Source organism: Lonchura striata, chromosome 8 (assembly GCF_046129695.1).
Source record: "Lonchura striata isolate bLonStr1 chromosome 8, bLonStr1.mat, whole genome shotgun sequence".
NCBI lineage: Eukaryota > Metazoa > Chordata > Aves > Passeriformes > Estrildidae > Lonchura > Lonchura striata.
Window position 1 is genome coordinate 19674512 of NC_134610.1, and position 25895 is coordinate 19700406.

The 25895-nt window shown below is 38.0% G+C and overlaps 1 protein-coding gene across 1 annotated transcript; it reads left to right on the plus strand.

Annotated features, from left to right (window-relative positions):
* Positions 1–174: 174 nt before the first annotated feature.
* PPIG (peptidylprolyl isomerase G) lies at positions 175–24772 on the plus strand. The gene is made up of 13 exons (XM_021534772.2): positions 175–293; positions 7904–7983; positions 8095–8169; positions 10218–10325; positions 10804–10848; positions 12635–12722; positions 13818–13847; positions 13940–14079; positions 19701–19905; positions 21557–21724; positions 22165–22249; positions 23032–23168; positions 23497–24772. Exons 2-13 carry the CDS (start codon positions 7923–7925, stop codon positions 24614–24616), a joined length of 2262 nt encoding a protein of 753 aa, XP_021390447.2. The 5' UTR covers positions 175–293; positions 7904–7922; the 3' UTR covers positions 24617–24772.
* The last annotated feature ends 1123 nt before the right edge of the window (positions 24773–25895 follow it).

A 25895-nucleotide genomic window follows, 5' to 3' on the forward strand; every position in this document is an offset into this window, starting at 1 on the left:
GCGGGGCGCCGCTGAGGAGCCGAGGAGGCGGGAGTCCCTCCCCCAGCCGCTCCGGCTCCTCGCGAGCGGCCCGCGCCGCCGGGCTGGGCTGTGTCGCTGCCCGCGGCCCCCCGCACCGTGCCCGGGCCGGGAGAACGCCGCTCCCGCCGCCGCACTCCCCCGCCCGCCCCGGCGCGCCGCCCCCGCGCCGCCGCTCCCGCCCTGCCCGCCACTGACGCAGTCCGTGCCGCACCAGCTCCAACATGGCGGCAGCGCGGCGCTGAGCAGCGCGCGGCTACCAGGGCCGCCAGCGGGTGAGTGCCGGCCGCGCCGCCGGGCAGCGCCGGGCGCCGGCGCGGCCGAGGGAGGGCCGTCGCCCGGGCCGCGCCGGGGGCTGGGCGGACGGTGGAGGAGGAGGTCGCGGCACCGCGGGGCCTGAGGCTCGGTCACCGCGCGGGAAGGAGCCCCGGCCCTTCCCGGCCGGCCCGACCGCCGCTTCGGAGCGGGCCTGGGGCGGCCGCCCGCGCCGCCTCCTCGCGCACGCCCCTGGCGCGGCCCGGCCGCCCTTGTGCGGGGGGCAGGCGGACCGCGGCATCCCGGTGAGGGCGGCCCCTGCGAGGGAAGGCGTGTGAGGAGCTGCGAGTGCGGCCCGAGGCAGGCGGCAGCGGCAGGGGCGGGTGAAGCGGCGCCGGGGGCCTGGCGCACATCGCGCCGGGGTCGGGTGTGCCAGGCCGGCTGTGCCTCTCCGCAGCCCGGCTGGCCGCGGGTCTGTGTCCGCAGCGAGCGCCCTGCTCGGGTGCTGGCTGCGGAGTTTGAATGAGTCTTCCCTCCTCCCCTGGACGAGGAAGGAACGGGGCTGTCTGCGTGCCACATGTTCTCCCCTCTGCAGGCCTCTCCTAGGAAAGTGGAGCCTGTAGGAGCTATCCGTGTCTGGCAGGAGACTCCTCTGCCTCTCTCTTTTAAGGATTTCCTAAGACTTCTATGAGTATTGAGTTTTAGGCTCATTTTGTTTGCGGCCATGAGCAAACTCTTAAGTGCTGCGTTTATATGGCTGTACTTTGAGGCCTTGAAGAGGCCTTGAGAGACTTAAGAGAAATAGCTCACTGAAAGTGTGGACAGAACATCTGTTGTAGTGCTAAACATTGCTTTTAAGTTCAGTCACAATTAGAAAACTTATAAATAATGATAAAGTGATTTTGGCCAGTAGTTTCCTAATGTTTGACTGGTTAAGTTAATTCTATTTAGTAGTCATCTGAGACCTGATTTAAGAGAAGTGTCTGAATATTATCTTGCATATATTCTATTTTCTAGGGTGTAGTTTTTCTGAGAAACTATTTTGGAGGTTTCATGTTTTTTTTTCTATATTGTCAGCAGAAGAGGCTGTTCTTTTGACAATGATAAATGTTACTAGTGGTTTTTTTGGTGTGGTTTCATGCTGTTGGGTTTTTTTTAATCTTTTCCCCACCATTTTGTTTCACTATTCCCATTGCATTGGGGTCCAGCATGGCTCAGATTTTTAGGTGCTACCACAATAAAATTATGGTAACAATTTGTACATTAGGCATGATTTATGAAGCATTCATTTGTGTAAACTCACAGAGCTTGATTTATCCATTTATAAAAACTATGTATAAAAATTTCAGAAATAATGTCTTTTCCTGTATGTGCAGTAGATCTGAAGGGTAGCATAAAAAGAATAGCAGCATCAGTAGTTCTGTGAGAGCACCCTTTGGGACTATATTTCTCATTAAGTCTTCCCATTCTTTCAGTCCTCTTCTGTGAAACAAACATTATTGCTTTAATCAGCTAGCAGTCATCAAGCTATGAAGGGAAGATTTGGGTTTTTTTCCTCATAGGATCTCAGAAAATCTGAGGGTTATGAGGGAATTTAGAGTAAAGAATGTGTAATAGAGTGAATAATTTTACTGTGTTGCAGCATGATTTCTCCACTGCTAGTTCACTCCTCCATGCAATTGTAATTTAGGGGCCAGCTTCCATTTGTAAGAGAGTTAGTAAGTGCCAGGGAAAAAATGTGGCCATCTTCTAATGCAGTGAGGTTTAGGTCAGAGGCTGGGATGAAATATAGAAGGGATCTAGAGGAGCAGAGAAATGAGTAGAACATGATACAACAAGTTGGGGTTTTTTTTGTTATGGTTGACAAATATTGGTTGGCATTTAAAGATGTCTCTTACTGTTGCATGGTTGTTCTTGCCTTACTCTCATCTCCAGTAACAGGTAGAAAAGGATTCCACTGCTGAAATTAATTTTGGGATTTGCATGACTTGGAGATTACACCCTGTAAAAGGTTTTTTTCCCTTTCATACAAAGCATAAACTTGCCTTTTCTTAGCACTTTTTTAAGTTTTAAAATAAAAGTTCATGGATTCACACCAACAAGTGCACCTATTTGTGTACAGACCTGACAGAAAACACCTGTATTTTTACACAAATCATAACATAGGAGAAAAAGTCCTTTCCATGTAAATTAGACAATAGAAAATCATGACTAAGACTCGACAACAAAGATTTTTAGTTGCAAGTGACAAGAGCACGACAAGGTTGGATATTTTACCATTTTTTTCATCGTAGATAACCCTTTTCTAGAAAAAAATAAAGGGGATGATCCAGTAGGAGCCTCTATTTCTGTGTAAACAGTTTCAGGATGTTACTACCTTCCCAGCTGAATTTTATGCTCCTCCAGCTGGGGTATTAAAACTGGGTGTGCATTCATTATACTTTAGCACAAGAAGACTAAATTAATGTTCGTAATTGCAAAAAATCATACTGAAAGTGGGCTAAGTGATTTACTGGTGCAGTAGGGTTAGGAATATGTACTGCATATTTAGGCAGGGCCTATCTAAGGGTGATATTTTCTTAAGTCTCCCTTGCCTCATTTCCATGGAAGACAATGGTTGATATTGTCAGGTGTCTGATTTCCTTCTTTAGAGGGAAACAAATCCTATGTCAGTAGTCTAGTAAATACTTCTAACACTGTTGTAGAGAAGAGGCCTGGTGAAAAGTGGTGTGAATCACTTTTTGCCTGCAGAAATATTGAAAGTTTTATTTTATGGGCAGTTTTTCTTTTGAAGGGACTGTCAGATTGAATGCTTGTAATGCATGATTTTTAGTGATGACTTGAAAGTCTTTCTACATAAATTTCATAGAGCTGTGTAGAAAGCAAATATTTTCTTTCTTGTAGGTGTGTTAAATCCATGTGATTGCAAAGACGTCATCCTAAATCTGAAATGTGTTCTAGTGTAGCACATTATTCCTAAATTTGGCAACAAAAATCCTGTGCTGCTGATTAGTGAAATGAAAAAAATTCATTTCCTTAGATGTCATTGCTGCTAATTCAGAGTGTTCAGATAATGAAATATAGAGGAAAAGATGATGGTGTTTAGGGAAAAATGCTAAAGAAATTATGGAGATAGAGGGTTGATCTGTTCAGGTTTTTGTTGTTCACATCTTTGGTATCATGCTAACACAGCTGCAAGCTCTGTCACAGGAATGGATCTATGAACAAATGATGACTTCCATTTCACAATCATAAATTCACTTCCAGTTTAATCCGTACTGGAAAGAACTTGTAACATTTTTAGTCTATGCCTCTGCCATCACTTTAGGCTGATGCGTGCTGCTGCTGTATCTTTCTGTGGAGGGAGGAGGAAAAGTGTGGTTTTTATGCAGCCATGTAGCCACTTGTAGGCAAGCTAAACACATGGATGTAGGAACCTTCTGTTGTATATCAGCCCTCTTTTATATTGTCTTCAAGTGACTGCAGCCACAGCCTTAAAGAATATATGTTCTGTGTTCAGTTTGTGCATTTGCATTTTCTGAATGCAAAGTTTTGCTTTAAAATACATTTCTGGAGATTCTATATGCCTGTCTTTGAAATATAGTATCAATGTAGTTTAGTCTTGCTGCCTTGGTGTGAAACAAAATGGTAGGAATGTGAATTTTTATACTTCATTGTTTACTTCATTTGGACATTGAATAAAGATCAGTGCAGGTACTTGTAAGTTGATGCAAGGAAGCAAGTTCAAAGGCAAGGTAAAGGAGAAATTAAAAATCTGAAAGAACTGGCAAGCAAGTGAAGAAATATGACACAATGAATTCTTTTCCTACCAAAAAGTCTTTGTTTACTATTCTGTCCTGTACTGGGACTGAAACAAATCAGTAGTTCAGCACAATTATAGAGATGGTTGGTTTTTCCCTCCTATGAAACAAGGAAACACTGCTGTATTGCTGCTTGCTGTCACCTTCTTTGGGATGCATGACATGCTGATACAAAGTTGATGTGCATTTGTGAGGGCTTTCTAGCCTGTTCAGTCAAAAGGCTCTAGTGTATGTTAAAAAGTATTATTACTAGATCCCTGCTAGCACAGGTGATTTTGGAAATAAAATTCCTCAAGATGTGTTTTTTAAACACATCAACAAATATAAGTGATAATCCCTGACGGAAATACTTGTGAACAGTTTGGGATAGTTATCTTTTTCCATTGGCACAGATAATTTTGAAGGAGAAGAGCTGCTGGTAGCCTGGCCTTGATCTGGTCAGCTTTATCCTGCAAGTATTTAAACAAAATAATGAGACTGATGGAGGTGTGAAGTAATGTGAACCCTGGGCAACACAGTTGGTGAAATGTTGGTTGTGGATGCAGCTGTTCTGACAAGACTAAGTACTTTGGTTTATTTGTTGACAATATGCTCTAAGCTGAATGTAATTCTACTTTCAGACATAAAAGAAACAAGCCATTTTTTTAGATACACTGAAGTGATATTTTAGGTACTTGGTTGGCTTTGGGTTTTTTTTGGTTATAGATTCTACTTAGACTTAGTAAGAGCCTCTTCAAATGGAAGGTGGTTGAGAATGATGAATAACTTGAAAATTTCAGAGTAGTACTTGGGCTGGTATCTTGTCCTTTCTTAGAGTTTTGGAAGGAAAAAGTGATCTGACTTACCAAGATTGTCCTCCATAGCACATTTTTGAATGTATGTATAGTAAGCATCTTTTGGGTTCACGTAAAATTCATATTCCTTTCACTAGTGAAATTCTATCAAGATCACAATTTAAAAATGCAGGGTATTGAGGATTAAGAATATCCATGTTCTGATGGAAAATAAATTTTGAGAGACAAATAGCGCAAATCAATTAAGCCCTATTGTTATCAGATATATAGTGCTACTGAGCTTGTATTTTCTGACTTCATTGTTGATATTTTCTGACTTTATTCTTGGCATATTTTTTGTGGTTTTCTTTGTTGATTTTGTATTTAACATTCAGACTCCCTGTACTTGTTTTTAATTCGGACAGGTTTTAAATGATCAGTGCGTAGAAGATTGTGTTTGGTGTTACTACATGAATAGCAATTATTAATTTTAAGGACCATTTGTAACTTGGTACTTTGCCCTGTAGCACAGGAAAAGGTCTGGCTGAAATAACAGTGCAAAGAATACTTAAATATATTGGAGAAGAAATGCTAACTTGGCTTGTGAGGTAGGTGGGATAAATGTCACTGATATCTTAGCCTGGTTTTCTGGGCACCATGAGCTCGAGAGTGAGATACATTTGCTTGGCCTGGTGTCCATTCAGGGGGTTCATACTGACCCATTGCCATACCTGTCATTTAGAATCTAGTGCAGCTGGTGTTTAGGGGATATTATTGGAGGATTTAGGGAAAGTGAAGGATACGTTGGAGGTAATGGTTAGAATATGGACTAAATTTGTTTGTTCCACTCTTCATGAAACAATGTAGAGGTAGAAAAACATCAAACTGAGAAAACTTGGTAAGGATAGAGAGTTGGGTAGAATTCTCCTGATTTCTTTCTCCCATAGTCTACAAAACAGAGTTAAACATTGACTGACATAGGTATATTTATATTCATTTCACAACATGGCTTTAGTCATCAGTGTTTGAAATAAAAATTAAGATAGTTGTCATTTATTTTGGCTAAAATGCTGTATATAAATGTTAAGGCATACCTCTACATTTCTCAAGCAAACTGCTAGTAAAGCAAGAAATTCCTTCTCACTTAACCATTAGATACTTAAATTAATTGAATAGTTGAAGTTTGAGAACAAGCAGCCAATCAGTTGTGGTACTGATGCTCCTTAGAAGTCTTAGAAGTTAAAAATGGCAGTTCTAGCACCAAACAATATTTATTGGTGGTATTAAAATAATAATAATAAAACAGTATACATTGGTGCTATTATTAAATGTTGTAATATTTATTACAGCATTTATTGTGAAAGGTTTCCTTGAAAAAAGTATCCCCATGCAGCTGTGTAGTCTGTTCTGCCCCTGACAGTGAGTGGCTGTGCTTTGGCTGTCTCAGTTCTGAAAGCAGCCTGTCCGCTGCCCTGTGTGATCCCTGCCTTGGGCACACCCTGCCTGCCTTGCACTGCTGCAGTCTGTGCAGCGGGGTGGTGACCTGGGCAGCCTCCTGCTGACCTGATGGCATCGGGGCTTTCAGCTATGGGCATCTTCTCTGTTTGCTTCTCTGCCAGCTACTAAATTGGTTGTACTAATAGGAGAGAAATGCTAATTCAATTCAAGCAGACTGAGATAAGCCTGCTGCTTTGGACCAGTGTCTGGCTTGTGTGTATGAATGTATTTGTTACACACGTAGAGAATATCTAGTGAGATTCTGCATTTTTTTTAAATCTTGTCATGCTAAAAATCACATGAATAATGAACTACTGAGCAGTGTTTAAATTTAAACCAGTCATGCATTGTTCTTGGGAATTTTTGCTGTGTAATCTTAGCAAAATGGTAGGAGTGACAGCACAAGTAGGGAGAATATAGGCTAATATGATTACACTGCTGTCTCAATTTTTTATGGCCACTTGTTCATATGCTGCAAGTGGCAGATGGTGACAATGGCATTTTTCAAGGATGTTCTGTGGTACAGCTATGAGTGCAGCTTTAGGAGAGATGTGTGCAGTATGTCATCTAGCTTTGAGCCATGTTTTCTGGCAATAAGAAATAATTAAGACTGAAAATGTATGGATTATAGTCCAAATTCTGGAAAAAGTATTCCTGTCTTACAGATCCTTTTGCAGTCACTGTTTGTTTTTTGTTTTGGTGGTTTTTTTTTTTTTTTTCCCCAGTCTGAAGTAACTCAGAGAGGCTAGGGATTTAGAAAAAGAAAAGAATATGGTTGTACATAATGTTCGGATGTTAGAGACACAAATGGAATTAAGACATAGCTTGTTACACAAAAGTAAAAGGATTTATATAGTCTAGGGCAAAAGCTGCATTAAAATTTTCTATAAGGAATCACAGAATCATTTAGGCTGGAAAAACTCCTTAACATGGAGTGTAATAGTAAATCTAACAGTAGCAAGTCTACAACCAAACCATGTCTTTAAGCAACACTATGCCTCTATACATCTTTTAAATGTTACCAGTGATGGTATCCCAAGATATAAGCAATGGCATGAAAGGAAAAGAGACAATAAAAAAGCAAAATAATTTCACTTAGAAGCAGTTCTGAAACAGCTACACCCTTGTATTTTTTTTATCAAGAACGGTTTGAATCCTAATTGGAGCAATGACTGGTAACTGCCAGCAATTCCTGCCATGACAGAAATGCAGGAAAAGCTGAAATTTGAAAATTGAATGCTAAAGTCTTGCCTGTATCTCACAGGATCTTTTCCTTTTGTATTTCCCCACTTTAACTATGGCACTCAAGTTTAAATTTAATGTTATTGCAGCAAACATGAATAAAATCACTCATCTGGGGCTACAACACATGAAAATGACCTAAAGTACTTGGCATTTTTTGAACTTCAAAAAATGCTAATGTTTGCTCTCTGGGGTTTTTTGTTTGCTTTTCTCCAGTTTTTACTGACTTTTGTATTGACTTACACGTGATTCCAGTGCACAGAAGGAAAAACTAAATTTTATTTTTATTACTTACAGTAGTTAGACTTCTGAAGCCATGGGAGTGAAAGTCCAGAGACCTCGTTGCTTTTTTGATATAGCCATCAACAATGTACCCGGTAAGAAAATTAATGTATCAATTCAGTAGCATGATACTCAGATATGTATAGGAATGCTACAAATACAATTTAGCTTCACAGTAAATATGGTGGTTTTGGTTTTTTTTCTAGCTGGAAGAGTGGTGTTTGAATTGTTTTCAGATGTGTGTCCAAAGACATGTGAGAATTTTCGCTGCCTTTGCACAGGTTTGTGGATTTCACTATTTTATCTGTAATGTTTAATGTAATGCCACGTTAACTAGTTTGATGTCTGTTATTATTAGTGATATTTTCTTGAATATGAAAGTGAGTTCAGCGTTGGTTCTTGTCACCTCTGAATATTTAGCTGATGGCACACATATGATCCTACACATGATGTAGAGTCAAAGCAGTTGTAGCTTTGGCTTAGTATGTTGCAGGGAGTATATACTAACTGACTTTAAATACAGGCACAGTAAGCTGATTTTCTGTTACTAGCACAGATACTACTGTTCACATTATATAACATCATTCAGTCTTGAAAGGTAGCCAACAAAAGGTCAATTGTGTAGATTTACTTTTCAGTCTTATGATACTTTGTGGAATTTGAAAGGTGATCCTTTTATTCATCAGTTGCTTTTTCTGTTATTTTAATTTCTTGATGGACACTGGTCATTTCTACTCCAATTGAAAGTGTAAAATACTCAGTAGATTCTCCCTTCAAAACATTTACAAACAGAATTACTTTCCTGTAGACAGCATGTTTGTTGCAAATACTGACAGTTTAGCAAAACTTGAGTTTATCGTCATAAGAATAACTTTGTGAATACATAAATAGCATATCTGCTTTCTGTCTTCAGCTTTTTCTACTTCCTTTCCTTCCAGCTTTGTGGTTTTTCAGAGCCGGTAGCTGTTAATAGTGAATCCCTCAGCAGTACTAATGTGATCTGAATCAGGTGTGGATACATGATTACAGTCATGCAGTACACCATTCAGGATGTCTGCAGGAATGTAGACATTATCTGATCTGAAAATAGGTTTAATGTCACAAAATCAGATTATCAAAATTTGTTAACAAATTTGAACTTTAATGGATTTTAATGACTGTGACTATGTTAACACATGACTGTGGCATTCTTGATCTGCTGTCAATTGCTCAAAGGTCAGATTATTGAATAAAGGTGTTATTCCCTACTACTGCCTTAGATTTGTGAATTGAAGTCTTCAACAGCATTTCAGGTCAGCAATAAGTGTGACTAAGTTCATCCTCTGTTACTGACATACATAATCAAATTCAGATCCTGAACTAGTTTGCTACCTTAACACATACAGGAACATTGAGAAAAAATACACAGAAAGTTTGATATTGATCATCAGCAAATTATTTAGACTTAATTTTTGTTTTCCTTACTCATCTTTTTTTTCTGGCTGTCTTCATGAAACACAGGTCAACAGCTCCATGTTTTCCTGGCATACTCAGTTAGTGGTACATACACAGCTTCACATTTATCAGAGTTGCTATCAAAATTGGGGCTTTTTCTAGCTCGTCAAATCCATGTGGAGACACCTGTAAGTTTGGAGGAACTGCCCTTGTCAAAACCTGCCAGTTTAATTGGTCAGAATAAGATTATAGGAAGATGCTGTCTAACAGTTTGCCAGCATGAAGAGGAAGTGGTCTTCCCTGAGAAGTCCCACTGATTACTGTTACTTTCAAGGACCCACCACGAGCCATTCATCTTGCTAACTCAGCAGAAATCTTCTCTCTTTGAGCAGGGAGAGGCCATTGTGTTGTAGCTGAAACAGGGTTTGCTTAAACAGCAGATCTGATGCAAGAAGATGGCAGTTGTCAGTCACCATGAGTGGGGGAGGGAATGAGAGTCCTCCTTCTTCCCCTGCCTCTATGGGTTTCTTGCAAGTTTTTATGGTACCTTAACCTTGCTGTCTTCTAACTACAGATCTGATTGTTTCTTGCATGTTTCTGAGCAATACCAGTTGTCATAAATGTAAACTGGATGTTTAGCTTCAGTTAATCTGCATGGAAGTGACCAGAATTGTATCCTAATGCCAGTAAGGAGTTCTTCTAGTATAACTGTAGAGACAGAGACAGTTTCTGCACTGCTTTCTTAAATGCCAGTTTATTACTGGTATTACATGTAAGTGTCTGCCTCAGAAGCCAGAAGATTATTTTGGTTGAGTGCTTTACATAGAACTTTTTTGTAATGAAGATTCTACAGATGCAGAGAGTAATTTTTGGTTTTGTTCATTGTTTTCTTTAGGTGAAAAGGGTACAGGAAAGTCCACCCAAAAGCCATTGCATTACAAGAGTTGTCTGTTTCACCGGGTTGTGAAAGATTTTATGATCCAAGGAGGTGACTTCAGTGAAGGTATGATACAAATCCTTAAAGAAAATTTTGCCACTTATGTAATAAAACATTGCAAAAGTTCTATGTAGAACCATTTACTTAAGTTAATCATTCTCTGGCAGATATCACTGCTTTTTCCCCTTTCTTCTGTGTGAGAACCTGTATAATAAACTTTTGTACACACTTTTGCTCAAGTTATCTCAAGTATTCAGAGAACCAAATACCTACTATTGAAAGGTTAAAGTGTGAGAATAAAGTATTGTATCTGCTGCTGGGAAATAAAATAAAAAGGGAGACTCTTGGTGAATATATGGGAGAATACTTTCTTGTTTTCCACAATTTTTGCTTTTGAATTACAAAGATGCATCTTGATTGTGTTTCAATATCTTGAAGAATTATGTCACTGACCTGGATGCAGTTGCATCAGTATTATGAAGCACCTTCCACATAATATAACTCCTTTAATTACTACTTTTATTGTCACTTTTCATCTTTTAAGGAAATGGCAGAGGAGGAGAATCCATTTATGGTGGCTTTTTTGAAGGTAAGAGTTCTATCAGCCTGTTCGATTTTGATGTTAAAATAAACAATCACCTTTACATTCCGTAGTCTCTGTTCTGTAAACCTGAATTCCATTTTTTTAAAAGATCTTGTCTGGTCTTGAAGGCTTTTGACTGTCCCATTTAAGTTATTTTGCTTCCAAGATATGAACCATTTTAATAAAAGAAAAGCTGAAACTGAATTCCTTTGTATTTGTCCCTTTTACCAGATTTATGTTTTTATTGCTGATTTTAGACATGTACTTTTGGCTCACTCAGCTAGCTAAAAGCTGGGGACGGTTTTCTCTTTGAGGGAAAAGGAGAAAGGTGTGGATGGGGTTGTGTTTCCTTGCAAATTTTTATTTAAAAAATGCACAAAACCCTACTTCCCTGAGCCCAATACGAATTAAAGATAGAGCTTTTCGTTTTCTCACAGTCCTGTTTCTTTCTCAGCCAGTGTTGCAGAGAAAGTTATAGTTGCTGTGTTTCTCAGCCTGTGTTTGTCCAGAACGTAGTGGAGCATCTGTGTTTATTGGAGCAGTTGTGTTACACCTAAGCCCAGGTGCTGGGTAGGTGCCACCCAGGCAAGGTTGAGCCCTTCACCCCTCCAGGATACTTTTTTTTACCATTGGTTGTCTGAGCTTGCAGCACAGCACACACAATAATTATTCACTGCTGTAGTTGGGCCAGGCTGCAAATTTACATTCAGTGGAATGAACAGTTTGCAAATGCCAAAAGAGGGAGGAGGCCTTATCTTGCACAGACTCTCTGATCAAACTTTAGCCTGATTCAGCTTGCTAAAATTCCTAAAGATTATTGCAGCAAAAAAAAATTATATATTCCCATGTTAGTGAGTGGATCCAATTTGGCAAGTATAAGAACCAACACAAATGAGTAGCTGGATTTGAGGAAATGTATGGCTGGGAGAAACGGGAAAATGAGCACAACCTCCACTTATCTTCTGACAATAGCAGGCTGGCTGTCCAACTTGGCTGGATCAATTAACCAATGCACCATAGGATTAGATTGACATTTGATGCTATTGTACAAGTGATTGGAGAGTGAGTGGGACCATCCCTGTCATGGCTAGTGACAGTAGCATTATGAATATTGTACATTTTTCTTTGTTAATACTTCCTCCTGCCATCTGCATCCAAACAATATTGAACAAATGTCCTCATGTCTGCAGTTTCCTTTCCCCAAAAGCCTTTTTGCTGTTTTGGGAAAGAAGGGAGAGGATTATTTCTTACAGGTGTCTTAAATGAAGAATAGTGATTACATTTTACACTTTTTACATTTAATAGTTTCTTTGGGATTTAGTTCGAACTATTAAAAATTCCTTGCTCATAGGAAGGATTCATTGAAGTTAAACTAATTTTCTTAATGACCAGCTTGATAAATTCATCTCTGTCTGTCAGACAAACAAGTTGTTTGGGATTGCTATCAAAATATCTATGTGTACTTAAAAAAAAAAAAAAAAACCAAAAAAACAGAACAACAAAATGCCTGAAAAATAGGGATTTATTAATAGTTAATACACAGCTTCTGTTTCAAAGAAAAACAGAGCAACAACTTAAGCAACTCTGCTAACGTTGGTAGGAGAGAGATCTTTTGTGCGAGAATACTAAATTTTAATTTTTTTCCTCTCAGGCTATAAATGATTTGATTTATATTTCTCCTTGTTACATAGAATGAACAGATTAATTTAACTAGGATTAATTTACTTAGATTATAGCATTTACCTAAGCATATATCGTATGCTTAAAAAGTAACTGAAAACACTTTCTTTAGATGAAAGTTTTGCTGTAAAGCACAACAAAGAATTTCTCCTTTCAATGGCCAACCGAGGGAAAGATACAAATGGTTCACAGTTCTTTATGTAAGTATTGAAATGTCTTGAAATGTATCTATGGTTTGCTATTTGTAAGTTGTAAAGGGAATCCTTTTAAATATTGAAGACTAGCTCCTGTGCAAAGCCAAAATGGATGGTTTTTTACCAGGTTGTCAAGAAGTAGCCATTTTCCTAATGTACTTGTTTTTACCCCTAATGTGCTTATTTGTATTTAATTTTCTGTGCAAAAAGACCTTTGGTAGTTTTCAGTAGCTGTGTTCAAACTTGGACAAAAAAGCAAACCTGTTCGTTTCCTGTAAAATTCTGAGTACTCTAATAAATTCTTTTCAGTGACGTGGTAAAACATCTCTTGGGGTTCTCCAAAGTAGTAGAGGGTTTTTTTAAATCACAAAATAGCTTTCCAGTACAGTCTTACTTATAGGTAAAACTTAAATTCTAAAAATACATTGCAGTAGACCCTTTTAAAATCTAAATTATCTACAGAAAATGTTCTCAAAATACATCACTCTTACCCACGTTTCATGGCCTTAGTTAACATAAAGAGTTGTGGATGTCATCATTAAAACCTGATTTTGGGATTTCTAAATGGTCATTACTCCAATCATCTCAGTTTTCTACTCTTCCATAACTGACATGTATGCCTTAGTAATGCTGGTATAGGGGAAGGTTGAGAGTCAGTTCTGCTTCTATGTCAAGTAATCTCTACATGCAGATACTTTTTCTTCCTGCTTTCTCATTGTTTTCTAATGTATAAAAGGTTATTTGCATTTTTAATACAGATTTTTGTATCGGTTCCTGGTAGTATTTATATAATTCAATAAGTAGAAACTTATTATATCCTGTATGAGGATTCTGTATAGAAGTTTATGTGCAATTTTGGGGTTTTTTCAGTAAAATGTAGCAATCGGTGTTTCATTGAATAGGTAGGTTAACATAGAAAACATTAAATATTTTTACTGTACACAAACATAGACTGATATATATTGGTTTTGTTCAATTTTGTTAGTGCACTCAAAATAATGTTCACCTTCCTATGTGTAGATTACATGCTTTGAATGATGACTGCTTTTCATTAATATTGATTTTGTTTTTTCTCTTCAATTTAAAATCTCGAAACAACAGAACAACTAAACCAACACCTCATTTAGATGGGTAAATATCTCTTATTTTCTTAACACATTTTTTGAGAACTGCCTTGAGAAAATTAAGTACTAAGAATACTTATTTTTTTTTATGTTCTTCAGGCATCATGTTGTTTTTGGACAAGTCATCTCAGGTCAAGAAGTTGTGAGAGAAATAGAAAACCAGAAAACAGATGCATCCAGTAAACCATATGCTGAAGTACGCATACTGAGTTGTGGAGAATTAATTCCAAAATCCAAAGGTAAAGTTTAACTGTACATGTGAGGTAATTTTGCTTGTTTTCTTCCATGCTGGCTTCTTATAAAAATATTTAAAACTAATTTGTGGTAGATGATGTCACAGTTGGTGAAAAGGTGTCTGACATCACAGAGCAGTCTGTCTTCTAAAGAACTTAAAAGTTGTTGATGCAAAAGACATTAAAGAACAGTCATACCTGCTTTTTTCAAAGCTTCTCCTGTACTGAATTTTCTTATACTAACTACATTTTAGTACAAAGCTGGCAAGCACTTGTCATATCAAGTAGAGTGCTATGTTAAGATTGGTGGCAAGTCTGACTTTATTTGATAACTGGTACTTCTTTGGAAGGTATTGAACTTGTTTCAGGTTGCTCTAAGGTAACTCTTCCAAACGGGCACTTAGATTATAAAAGTCTGGGTTTGGATCTTTAGCTCATACACTTTATAAGTTACTATAAACTATTTTTAAAGAGGAATATGATAGAACCTATCTTTCTTTCTGGAAAGGATGTCCTGCTCTGCCATGGCAGAATTGAACATAGTATGAGAGCTTGGATCAAGCCTTATTTTCTGAGAGAAGCAGAATCTAAGATGTTCCTGTCACCACGGAGAATCTCATTAGTGGAAAGCCAAGATGCTTATTTTGATTGCTACTTCATTCTTAGCACATTACATACTGGGAAGGGTTGCACAGCACAAGAAAAACTGTTTGTTTGGGCAAAGGAAAATGTAAGCATTTGAACTTCAGCTTTTGTTTTTTCACCTCCTTTTTGGTAATTTCTTGTGCTATTTGGCAGAATGACTTTGGCAGCTGAGGTGATCTCTTCAATACCACAGAATTCCAAGCAAAGTTATCTTTTAGCTCCTGACTTCTGAAAGGTTCTGGATCATGCCTTGTGTTAGGATACAATTATGGTTTTTTTTGACAGTATTCCGGAGCATGGCATCTCTTAGGAAATGCACAGGTGCTGTAACTAGAAAATAAAACAGTACAGGTACAGGATAGGTGAAACCAGGGGATGAGATACCCACTTGCATAGATGTCTTCATTGGATCATCTCACTCCCTTTGAAGTCCACTCTAGAACTCTTGAATGACTAAATGAAACTTTTGTCACGGAGCAGTTTGATGACCTGCAGCCTTTAGCAGGGCTTTAAAGTGCTTGTCATCCAAACAGTGTGTGAAATAAATACAAAAATTTTGTTTTCTCTGTAGCTTCTCTTAAAAGAGAACAGGCTTCTGGAGAGATTTGACTTGTGTTGCCTTTACCCATTTCTCTGTGTTCTTGTACCTCTGACTCTGTACTGCTTCATTCATTGCAGCTCTGGTTTCTATGGTTGGCTTGGTGTGCCAAGAGGGGAAATTGATGCTGGGGTGATGGGATAGCCCAGTCTCTAAAGCTGTAAGGCTCAGTTGTAGATAATAATGTGCAGTAGGAATGTTTGGAGAACATGAAGCTTTATGCACCAGGATCAGGCATGTGAAGGGCAGAGCAGAATGTGGGGGAAGATGGTGGCCCTGATGGGTACTAATGCACAGCCAGTGTGATAAAGATGCTGTGTGAGAGACCATGGTGGAAATTCTAGTGTGTAGAGAATCCTGTTTTTGAAAGGGGAAGGCTGTGTGTAAGACCTACAGTGGGAACTGGGCCACAACTGTGAAAGATGGCAGCATGGCTTGAACTGTTCACTAAATGCCCAGCATGGAACCTCTGATGAGCTATGCTGCCTGAAGCAGTAGAAAAAGGAGGAACTGTGTGACAGCACATCAGCTGAAGCAAATTTGACAAGCTGCTGTCCAAAGGTCACAAATGAAGCAGGAGAGGTCCTTGGACTTGTCAGTTCCTGGGAGGGGAATCCAGACAGGAGGAGCAGTTTCTGGGATGCAGTCAGTGTCATGCAAGATCATCAACAGAGTCATCTAACAGTTGAACTGTTTGTGGCACAGTACTATGGGAGATAAAAGGGAGCTGATTCTGTAAATTATGAGGCAATTATCAAAGAAGGCTGCTTTTAAGAACTTAATTTTAAGACAAAGGAATAAGGAGATTGCCTGTGAGGGAGCTACAGTGATGAATTTCTGTGGGAGAGTACATTAGGATAGCAAGGGGGTCTTAAATATTTATTGTATGAGCTTGTCTGGTAGGCAACCCAAAGAAAGGGATTAGGTCTCCATGGAATGAAAATAGAACTGATACGTGGGTTTAACATGTAAGATGGCACTAGCAGAAGGAATCACACTAAAAAGCAAGGTGCTTGGTATGAGTGGTTTTGTCATAGTTTGAAGTTGAGGGAAGGTGATCTGATTTTCACAAAGTCAATATCCAGATGAAATGCTTTATCAATTATGCAAATTATCTCCTTAGGTGGAAGAATTGGATTTATTTAGGAATGAGTGGATGATGACAGAGCTATGTTACTGGATTCTATGAATTGAATGATACAATGATCGCAGTTACAATGTTGCAGAGGCCTAGATAAGCTTTTAACATGGGAAGATGATCACCTAGCAAAGTGGAATGTTTGTCATATTTTCCTTTCTTTTTCTTTTTTATTTCCTTAAAGTTGTAGGAATAAGTGAAAAGGAGAAGATTAAAAAATTATAAAATAATTTCTCTGGCCAAGTGGTATAATTTTTAGAAGATCTTAAAGTTCTAGGGAAAATCCTGAGTTCTGGGGAGAAAAAAAAGAAAGCAAAGTATTAACCCAGTATTTAGAAAGATTATTACAGACTAGCTAAGCTAGTACAGCTCACAAGAAAAACTGTGGAACAATAAATGTTCTGTTAATTTTCATAAAGACAGGTGGGAGTTTGGTGCCAGTTTTGTAAAAGAGGTCCTAGTCAACAAGCCTGCTGCACTGTTTGAGGTTATATACCTTTGCTGAGCCAAAGTTATCTGGGACATATATTGACACTGATTCAAAACAAACAAACAAAAAATCAAATGGCTTTGTGCAGTGGGTAGTTTTTTATGAGAGTCTCTAGTCAAGATTCCTCACAAAAAGTGAATTTCTAGGGCATTCTGCACAGAGCAGTGCTAGACTTGATTAATGACTTTCTTTGATGTCACAGATTTCCCTGTAGAATCACTGCTTATAAAAGTGTGCTTTCTGCAATTAAGGTAGATTATGGCTGCATTCATAATTTATAAGGTTATTTGATTTGCTATAAAGTAACTATTTGCTTGTCACTGCTATGAATTACAAGATAGTATAATTTGTTCTTTTATGCCCGAATCCAGCTGTTTTCTGGTCTAGTCACTTCTTAATTTCAAGCCATGTGGCTAATATAAGACTTGCTACTAGTTCTGTGTACCTAAGCCCTTTTCACTCTAAGCAGCTGAGATGCAAAGAGTACTTGTCTGTGTCATGCAGCATGATCAGGGTAGCTCACAAAGTCTGACAAATACTGTAGGTCACAGTGAACAGAGTAGGAAGTGATGTATGTTTCAGACGTGGTCATAAGTTGAAAGCTGATCCTTAAGGTAATGAGCTGAAACATTTAGACTGTACATAGAAGTCTATTGCTTGATGACCTTCATGTTCCAGGATTGGTCTTATTTATTGTAATCTGTAGTTGTACAGTACCAGGTTGGTTCAGTACTCAAAACAGCATTTGCTGCTGCACAGAGATGTCACCAGAAAGTACATCCAAACCCTCTTGCCAGATACTCTGTCTTTGCTGTGTAACTAGCTCTGGACTTTTTAGTTTGGGTCTTTTTTTCCCCTGTGTCATTTTAACTCCCTACCTGCCATAGATTTCCCAAATACATCTCCCATTGACTGCTTGCTGCACGTTAAGAATCACATTATATTTGTTGTAGTAACAGCTCACTAACTTGCCTCCTGTTCTATCTACTACTCTATCTATTACTCATTTTAAAGTAGTAATTTTAACATACTGGAACTTGTTACAAGAATGCAGACAAAACTGTCACATATTTTGACACACTTAAAACATGGCAGGAGGAAGAAAGTACAGGAAATCACTGCATTTAATAATTAAATAATTATGAAAGCATGTAAGAAACACTATGGTGCCATATGAGGATTTTTCCCTTTGAATGGACCAAAACTGAGGGTGTAATACATCAGAAACATTTAACTTTTTTAATACTTATTGTATATTTAATATTTAGAGGTGAGGTGAGATTCTTTTTGTTTCATTGCCACTTGGCCTACATCTGGCTCCTTTGATTGAAATTATTTAGAGAAATGTTTGGTTTTCTTTTATAAATATGTACTCATTACTTTCTGTAAATATGTATGTATTTAGACAATCTAAAACTGATACACAACATTACAGAGACTTTTTATTAAATATAGTGCTAAAATAAGGATGTTGAGCAAAAGTTTGTGAACAGACAGCAATTATCTTGGTCTGGATATACAAGAAAAATCAGAAACGTAGAGAATTGTCTTTTGGAAGCATTTTTCAAGAAGCCCTAAAAACTTCTGATGAGAATGAGCTGGTTCAAATCAGCAGGCTGCTCTAAACTGGTAAGAGTACTTGCTAGTTTATACTGCACCTGGAAGACCAATATATTATGTGAGGGAAAGAAGTTTTTCAGTGCATTGTCAGGCTTTTGTTAGTCTGTATCAAGTGAGGCTTGTGAATAAACACATAGAAAACACCATGTGTAAGTCACAGAATTACAGTGTATTCTGAGTTGGAAGGGGCCCACAAGAATCATTATGTCCAGCTTTTTTGGATTGTGAATTATGGACCAGGTGAATGGTCCGGTCCATACCAGGGTCAAGCCTTGGTGCTCTGACCAAGCTCTGACCAACTGAGCTCATCTCAGCTGTCACACAGCTATGACTTGTGTCTGTGATGCTAAGTTGAAAAATAAATGAGATTTAGTGCAATGGAATTGAATTTCATCCATGCTACCAGTGTGGGGATTTGTTAAGGATATAACATGAAAAAAAGTATCCTTAAAGTGTATGACCATAAAAGAGGGCCAGGATTGTTTCTGTTGGGGTACATGCCACATCTCTGATGCAGTTCTGTGAATTAAGCTCCAGCTAGCTTGTTGTCACCCAGAGTTATTTCAGCCTTAATTGCAAGTGAGTGTTTCCAGCACTGTTTCTGCATCCCTGTGAAGAGGAAACCTTTCACCACTCTTTGTATCACTGCTTTCTGAATGTAAGACCCAATAAATTAGTGAGCTTAAGTCAGCGAGTTCTTGGTTTAACCTGTACCTCTTATTTTCTGTTTCAAAATTTCTCTTATTAGTGATTTGATGAAGTTAATCGAAACCTGAAGCTGAAGAATTTTTTTTATAAACACATGTAAATAAATTTTAAAGAATTCTTTGTATGTAGCTTATGTTGTCTAAAACATTATCAGAAACGTACATGGTTCTGCAAGTGCTTGACAGTATAAATTTCAGTCTTAGTTTCATAAATCCAAATTATGAAAATGTCTTGTTTTTCTAGACATATCCCTTATTGTACTATGGAGAAAGAATGTTTTTCCCAAACGTCAGTTTGTTTTTAAGTTTTTTGATGAAGTAATCTCATGACACATTTACAAGAATCTTAGATACAAAATGGGTGATTTTTCTGAGATTAGTTTAGAAGTGTTTGATGTTAAAGTGTGTCTCTGCTATTCTGATCTAAAGCCAAGAAAGAAGAAAAGAAGAGACACAAGTCATCTTCCTCATCCAGTGACTCGGGAAGTTCAAGCGATTCAGAATCATCTTCTGATTCATCATCAGATTCTGAGAGTGCTTCAGAAGAGAAGTCTAAAAAACGAAAAAAGAAACACAAAAGAAATTCCAAAAAACATAAGAAAGAAAAGAAAAAGAGAAAGAAAAGCAAGAAAAGGTCAGTTTTGAGATTTGTTTTGTTACACGTACACCATAGAGTACCATTCTCTTGTCTTCATAGCTACAGACTATGTTTGTAAAAACTAGCGATGCAGGTTTTGCAAGTCTGGGAGACAGTTGGTTCCCATATACAAGAATAAATTTTCTGGTATGATGGTAAAGAGTCATGTTCATGTTTTAAAACATGCCTATGTACTGCAGCATGTAAAGGAGTGAACGAATGAACTAAGACTTCAGTTGGCTTGAAAAGTTGGAGTGGTAGGTTTGAAATGGGTAGGGATAGTTTGTTGCTCTGTACAATTCAGTTTGAACCATATGCTGTAGAACTTAGAAAAATGTAGTATGCAAGAATATAGCAAAATTAAATATAAAATTAATACATTAACGTACTTCATTTTTTTTTGTCTGATATGCCAAAACTCCTACAGTTTCACTGGAAGATAATAAAATTGAGAAAGCAGTCTTGCTTCTGAGAATGTTAATTTGAATCTAATAGTTATGTCATATTTTAGTGTGAGATAAAAGTTGTGTCAGTTTGTCCTGGTTTAAGGCACTTTTGGGAGGAAACTCCTAAAGGGGTCCCTCTAGAAAAGCAGATTCAAGTGGCCCCTTCCCCGAATTGGTTTGGGAAAATATTTCCTTGGAGAAAAGTGGAAAATTTTTATTTTATTTAACAAGCAAAGTATTCACAAGCATAAAAAATGAATATTTAAACAATAAAACCTCTTGCTGTTGTGAAGAGATGACAAATTCAGAAAGGCCTTGTTGTGGGCTGTAACTCGGCTCATGTTTTCAGTCCCTCTGGTGCTGGAATGCAGCGTCCCAGGCCCCGCTGGCCACAGCTGCAAGCTCCTGGTGGTTTTGTAGGTTTTCAGTCCAGAGCAGGTTTGAACAGTTTCAAGAAAAACAAAAACCATAGCCCAGGGAAGTTCACTGCCTCAGCTAGCTAAAAACTAACTAAAAGCAAAGGACAGCTCTCTCTCACTGTGCTGCAGACAACACAGTCCAGAGGAAGGATGCAGGGGAGCAAGTGCAGCTTCTGGTAACAAATTCTGGGCTTCTTCTCCTCCCCTTTGCTCTTAAAACCATTCTTAAAGGTGCAGAACCTAATATCCAGCATAAACAGAACAGATGATTTGGGTTACAAGCATAATAAATTCACCCCAGGACACAGTGCAAATCACATTTTTCTAAGCTAGCAGTGAAATTTAAGAAACATTCACTTAGGGCAGTGCTACCTAAATACTGTTTTTGTATACCTAAGCCCTTTTTACAGAAGTTTGTAAATTGCTTGGAATTACTATAGTTTGTAGACAGTTATATATGCTTGTGTAAACCCGAGATTGTTTTTAAAAGAAAATAAGTTGAACAAAAAGTTGTATCCAAATGGAGAATATTTATATGTTCAGTGTTGCACCATTGTAATTAGTAGAGAAAAAGTATTGGTTAGAAATCTACTGCTGTTATATATTTTGGAACAAGTATATCATGGAGGGAAAAAAGTTGTTTCTGAAATACTTCTCTTTTCTGAGATTCTTGTGGTATCGTTGTATATTGAATTAAAGTAATTTCTTAATTATTTAAATAGATTGAAGGGTCTTCCCTCATCTAAATAACACATAATGCGTATTTTCTATACAAAAATAAAGCTCATCCAGTGAAAGTGAAGATGAAAATACTGAAGCACAGCCATTATCTACTGTCCGTCCTGAAGAAATTCCTCCTATACCAGAAAACCGGTTCCTGATGAGGAAAAGTCCTCCTAAAGTAGATGAGAAAGAAAAAGAGCAAAAAAGCAGAGAGAAGGAAAGAGAGAGGTAATATATCTGGTTTAAGTCTGACTATGTGCTGGCAATGGTACAGTCACATTACTGGTTTAGAATGTTGAATCTTTTCCATATTGAACAGTTCTATGTTGTAAGCACTGCTGGATGAAAAATAGATTTCTCCATTTATTAGAAACTATTGTCTTTGTCCTAGAAGAAAGGCTTAGTCTTTGAAAATGGTTTTAGTGAGAAAAGAATGTATAATGACTGGCTTAATTTCATTTAGCATCCCTTGGACCTGTCCAGTCTGAGTCTATAATTTATTCTATTTTCAAAATTGAAAAACCTGGAAATCTTGTGAAATTATTGTGTTCACAAACTGTGAAAACACAATTGTGGGTTTTCATTTAGTTTCTGAAGAGGTTTTAATATCAATTTTCCTTCTTTTTGTAATTGTACAAATAATATCATTCTCTTTTCATTATTTTTAGTAATCTATCAAATTCACAGTCAACATACCAGAGAAGACTATTAGTCACCAGATCTGGAAGGAAAATAAAAGGAAGAGGACCAAGGGTAAATGTTTGTAATCTGTTCTTCAAAACAAGCAAGGTGGTAGCAGTCTCACTGCTGGTGTTAATAATCGTATTCATTGGGATAGTTGATCTAAAAAAAGTGCATTGTAAGTGATTCGAGGACTGAGGCTTGAAGGAGGACTGAAAAGAGAAGGGGGTGAGAAAAAACCATTCTTTTTTTTTTTTTTTTTAATTTAATATGGTAATATTTAAATTGGTGAATGGAATTAGCTCAAGGCATATTCTAGTGAGCACAGAACCAGTAACATCGGTGTCAAGAATGTGGGTTAGACTTCTCCCCTTTCTGGTATGGGGGGCTGTCAAATTGGCTCTTTCAGTATTGTGAAGCCATATGCTATGTGCTGCATGTAATAAATATTTTTAATAACTGAAGTCTCTATCAAGTTTTTAGTTAAAATCCTTAACAAGTGTGAAGTACTGTTTTTGCATTGCCCGTCAAAGATAGGAATCTTCATTGTTAGTAAACAAACATTAGCATTTGTGCAAATTAAAAGTAGCAAAAAACCTTACATCAGACTACAAAAATCCTGATGTAGATCTTGCCTTAAAATCAGTTATTTGATCCGACTTTGTGTATTCCCTCTTTAGTTAAATGTCAGATACATTTTCAGTAACTTAGTAACTCGTCATTGGTATATAGATGTGAAGTGTCCTGTTAGATGCTATGTAGAGCCAAGTACCAGGGGTGAAAATCTTACTTAGGTATCACAGCATGTGAAATTCAAACTAACTAAGGCATGATTTTCTCTTTTCTCCTCCAAGCGTTACCGGACACCTTCCAGATCCAGGTCAAGAGATCGCTTCCGGCGCAGTGAAACTCCTCCACATTGGAGGCAAGAAATGCAAAGAGCTCAAAGAATGAGAGTGTCTAGTGGAGAAAGATGGATAAAGGGAGACAAGTAAGACTATTTCTTTATGGAATATATGCACATGATTTTAATTTTTTTTTTTAGTTCTTAATTTTTTTTGTTGTTGTTGCTTATTTAAAAGCAATACCTATTATCTTGGATTTTCAATAACAATTGCTTTCAAGAAGCCAGGGTGATGACTTGATTATTTCATTATTTAATTGTGTGTGAGTTTAACCATGCTATTGCAAATACATAGTTATTAATAAAAATGATCTGATGTGAAGTTTTAGTTGTGAAGCTGTCTCACTTCTGGTTTAATTTTTCAGAGTGGAGGGAAATGAAAACTTTTAAAAAATTGTATCTTTTTCTCTCCAAGGAGTGAAATAAATGAAACCAAGAAAGATAATCAAAAGAGCCCAGGAAGAGGAAGAGAGAGACGAATATCAGACCACAGGCAAGTTTCTGAAAGTCCAAGCCGAAGAGGGGAAAAAGAGAAGAAAAAAGATCACAAATCCAGCAGTAAAGACAGGGAGACAAGAAGAAATTCAGAAAAAGATGACAAGCATAACAAAAGTAAAGCCAAGAAGAGAGCTAAATCTAGAAGCCATAGTAAAAGCAGAGAGAAATCAAAAAGTAAAGAAAGAGACTCCAGGCACAGCAGACATGATGAAAAGAGGCTAAGATCAAGAAGCAAAGAGAGAGACCATGAGAAAGGTAGAGAAAAAGAAAAGCACTATGATTCTAGAGGGAGAGAGAAAGAAAGAAGTAGGAGCAAGGAGAGAAGTAAAAGAGCAGGCTCTAGAAGTAATGATCAAGAGCATAGGAAGAGCAAAGACAGGGAGAAACGCAAGTCGAGAAGCAAAGAGCGTGAGCATACTAGAGGAAAACACAGCTCCAGCAGCAGAACCAGGGATCGAAGCAAAAGCAGAGATAGGGGTAGGAGAGGACGATCAAGAAGCAGGGACAGGGATCGCAGTAGAAGTAAGGACTATTCAAGGAATAGGGATAGAGAAACAAGAAGGAGAGGAAGATCAAGAAGTAGAGAAAGGAGAGGTACACCAGATAAATACAGAGGAAGAGAAAATAGGAGGAGGAGAGAATCAAGGAGTTCAGAGAGGGATGAAAGTCAAAGCAGAAACAGAGAGAGGTATTCAAATAGGGAAAGTAGAAGCTCATATAAGAGGAATGATAGTGAAAGCCAAAGGAAGAGGCGTTCAAAAAGCCGTGAAAGTAGTAGTCCTGAATCTAGCAGAGATAAGAAATCTAGTAGAGATCAGGATAGAAGTCCAGACTCAAAAAAGAGACCAAGTAGCAAAGAGAGAGAATCAAAAAAATCATACTCACGCAGCAGTAAAGAAAAGGAAAAGACCAGATCCTCAGCAGATAAAGAAATAAACCAAAAATCAAAGAGTCAGGAGAGAGATCATGCCCCTAGTAAGGATAAAAAGTCTGATCGTGAAACAAGTCCTGGAACAGATGATGACAGGCATGGATGAGTTTGTGGACTTAATGTTTCCGTTGTCTCAAAGTTTTAGAGACGTTTTGGGGAACGCCTTTTTTAAAGATGTGGACTTCAGTTTGGTCTTTTGATAATCTATAATCTGGATCATTTGTACTGCTAAAGTTTTAATAAACTTGAAATGAAAAACAAATTACATGTGTAATACAGTGTGCTGTGTTTTAAATATTTCATTGGATTATGTATCCTTCTTGTGTGTTGTCAGCTAGGAAGGTAACTTCCATGCCACTTATTTTTTACCTGATGAATATAGTTCAATGCAAACAATGGCTGCCTGTGAAGAGGCTTGTTCCATATATGAAGAAGAAAGCTGCAGATAAACTACATGTCATCTTAAAGCTAGGAGAATATTACAAGGTGTCCATTACTCCAGTCTTGCTGCATCTGTTTTTCAGTAGGTATAAATCCTAAGGAAATTTATTTGTAGAGGTAAATTATGTTGGTTTTTATTGTAATCACAAAGTGAATTAATTTAAGTAAATCTTTGTACTTCTGTCACTGCCAGCAGTAGAATTCATTCATGTAGTAAGGCAGTCACCTGTGTTTGGGAGTTATTTCCTTGTCCTAAAAAAAACATGTTTAAATGCTCATCAGCATAACTTTTTTCCCCTGTAATCTCTCCATTCCATGCTTTCATGTTGTCTACTGCAGAAGTGAATGCTTCAGACTACCCTTCCTCAGTTGCCTAATAGTGGATGCACAGAGATTAAACAAATTACCAGAATTTACAGTGGGATCAGATAAGGAACAACCAGGAAATCCATTCAACTTTTTGTTTCTTAACAAGTGCATAAGAAAACTCTTGCAGTTCTCCAGTACTGGTTTTTGGAGTAGTTGAAACAGAATTTCAAGTAAGGTTTTAAAACATGCTCTTGAATTTTTTTTAAACTGAAATTTGCTTTCTTCCTTGTTTCCTCTCATTCTAAAGAATGTAACTGTGGATTCCTTCTCATTCTCTACTATGTCCCTCAAACCAATTCCCTCCCTTTTCTGCTTTCCTCTCCTGCCTCTAGGTCCCACCCCAGTTTGTATTTCACCACCACGCCTTCATGTGGAAGAGGAGTTTGGCTTGTGCTGCTGCAGCAGTGCCCCCATATGTGCAATCCCCAAAGAGCAGCTGGTCTGTGGTGACTCAGTGCAGTGGTCTGAAAGGATATTTTCGGTACAAACCCCAGCGCTCCTTTCAGTCCGTGAAACTATTCACATCCAAGACTGGCAGTCTTTGAAAGTCGTAAAGGGAAGTGACAAGTACAATC

Coding starts and splice junctions, on each gene's coding strand:
- PPIG (XM_021534772.2), top strand. CDS start 7,923: ATGGGAGTGAAAGTCCAGAGACCTCGTTGCTTTTTTGATATAGCCATC. Junction 13,848..13,939: donor CCAACACCTCATTTAGATGG/GTAAATATCTCT, acceptor TATGTTCTTCAG/GCATCATGTTGTTTTTGGAC. Junction 22,250..23,031: donor TAAAAGGAAGAGGACCAAGG/GTAAATGTTTGT, acceptor TTCTCCTCCAAG/CGTTACCGGACACCTTCCAG.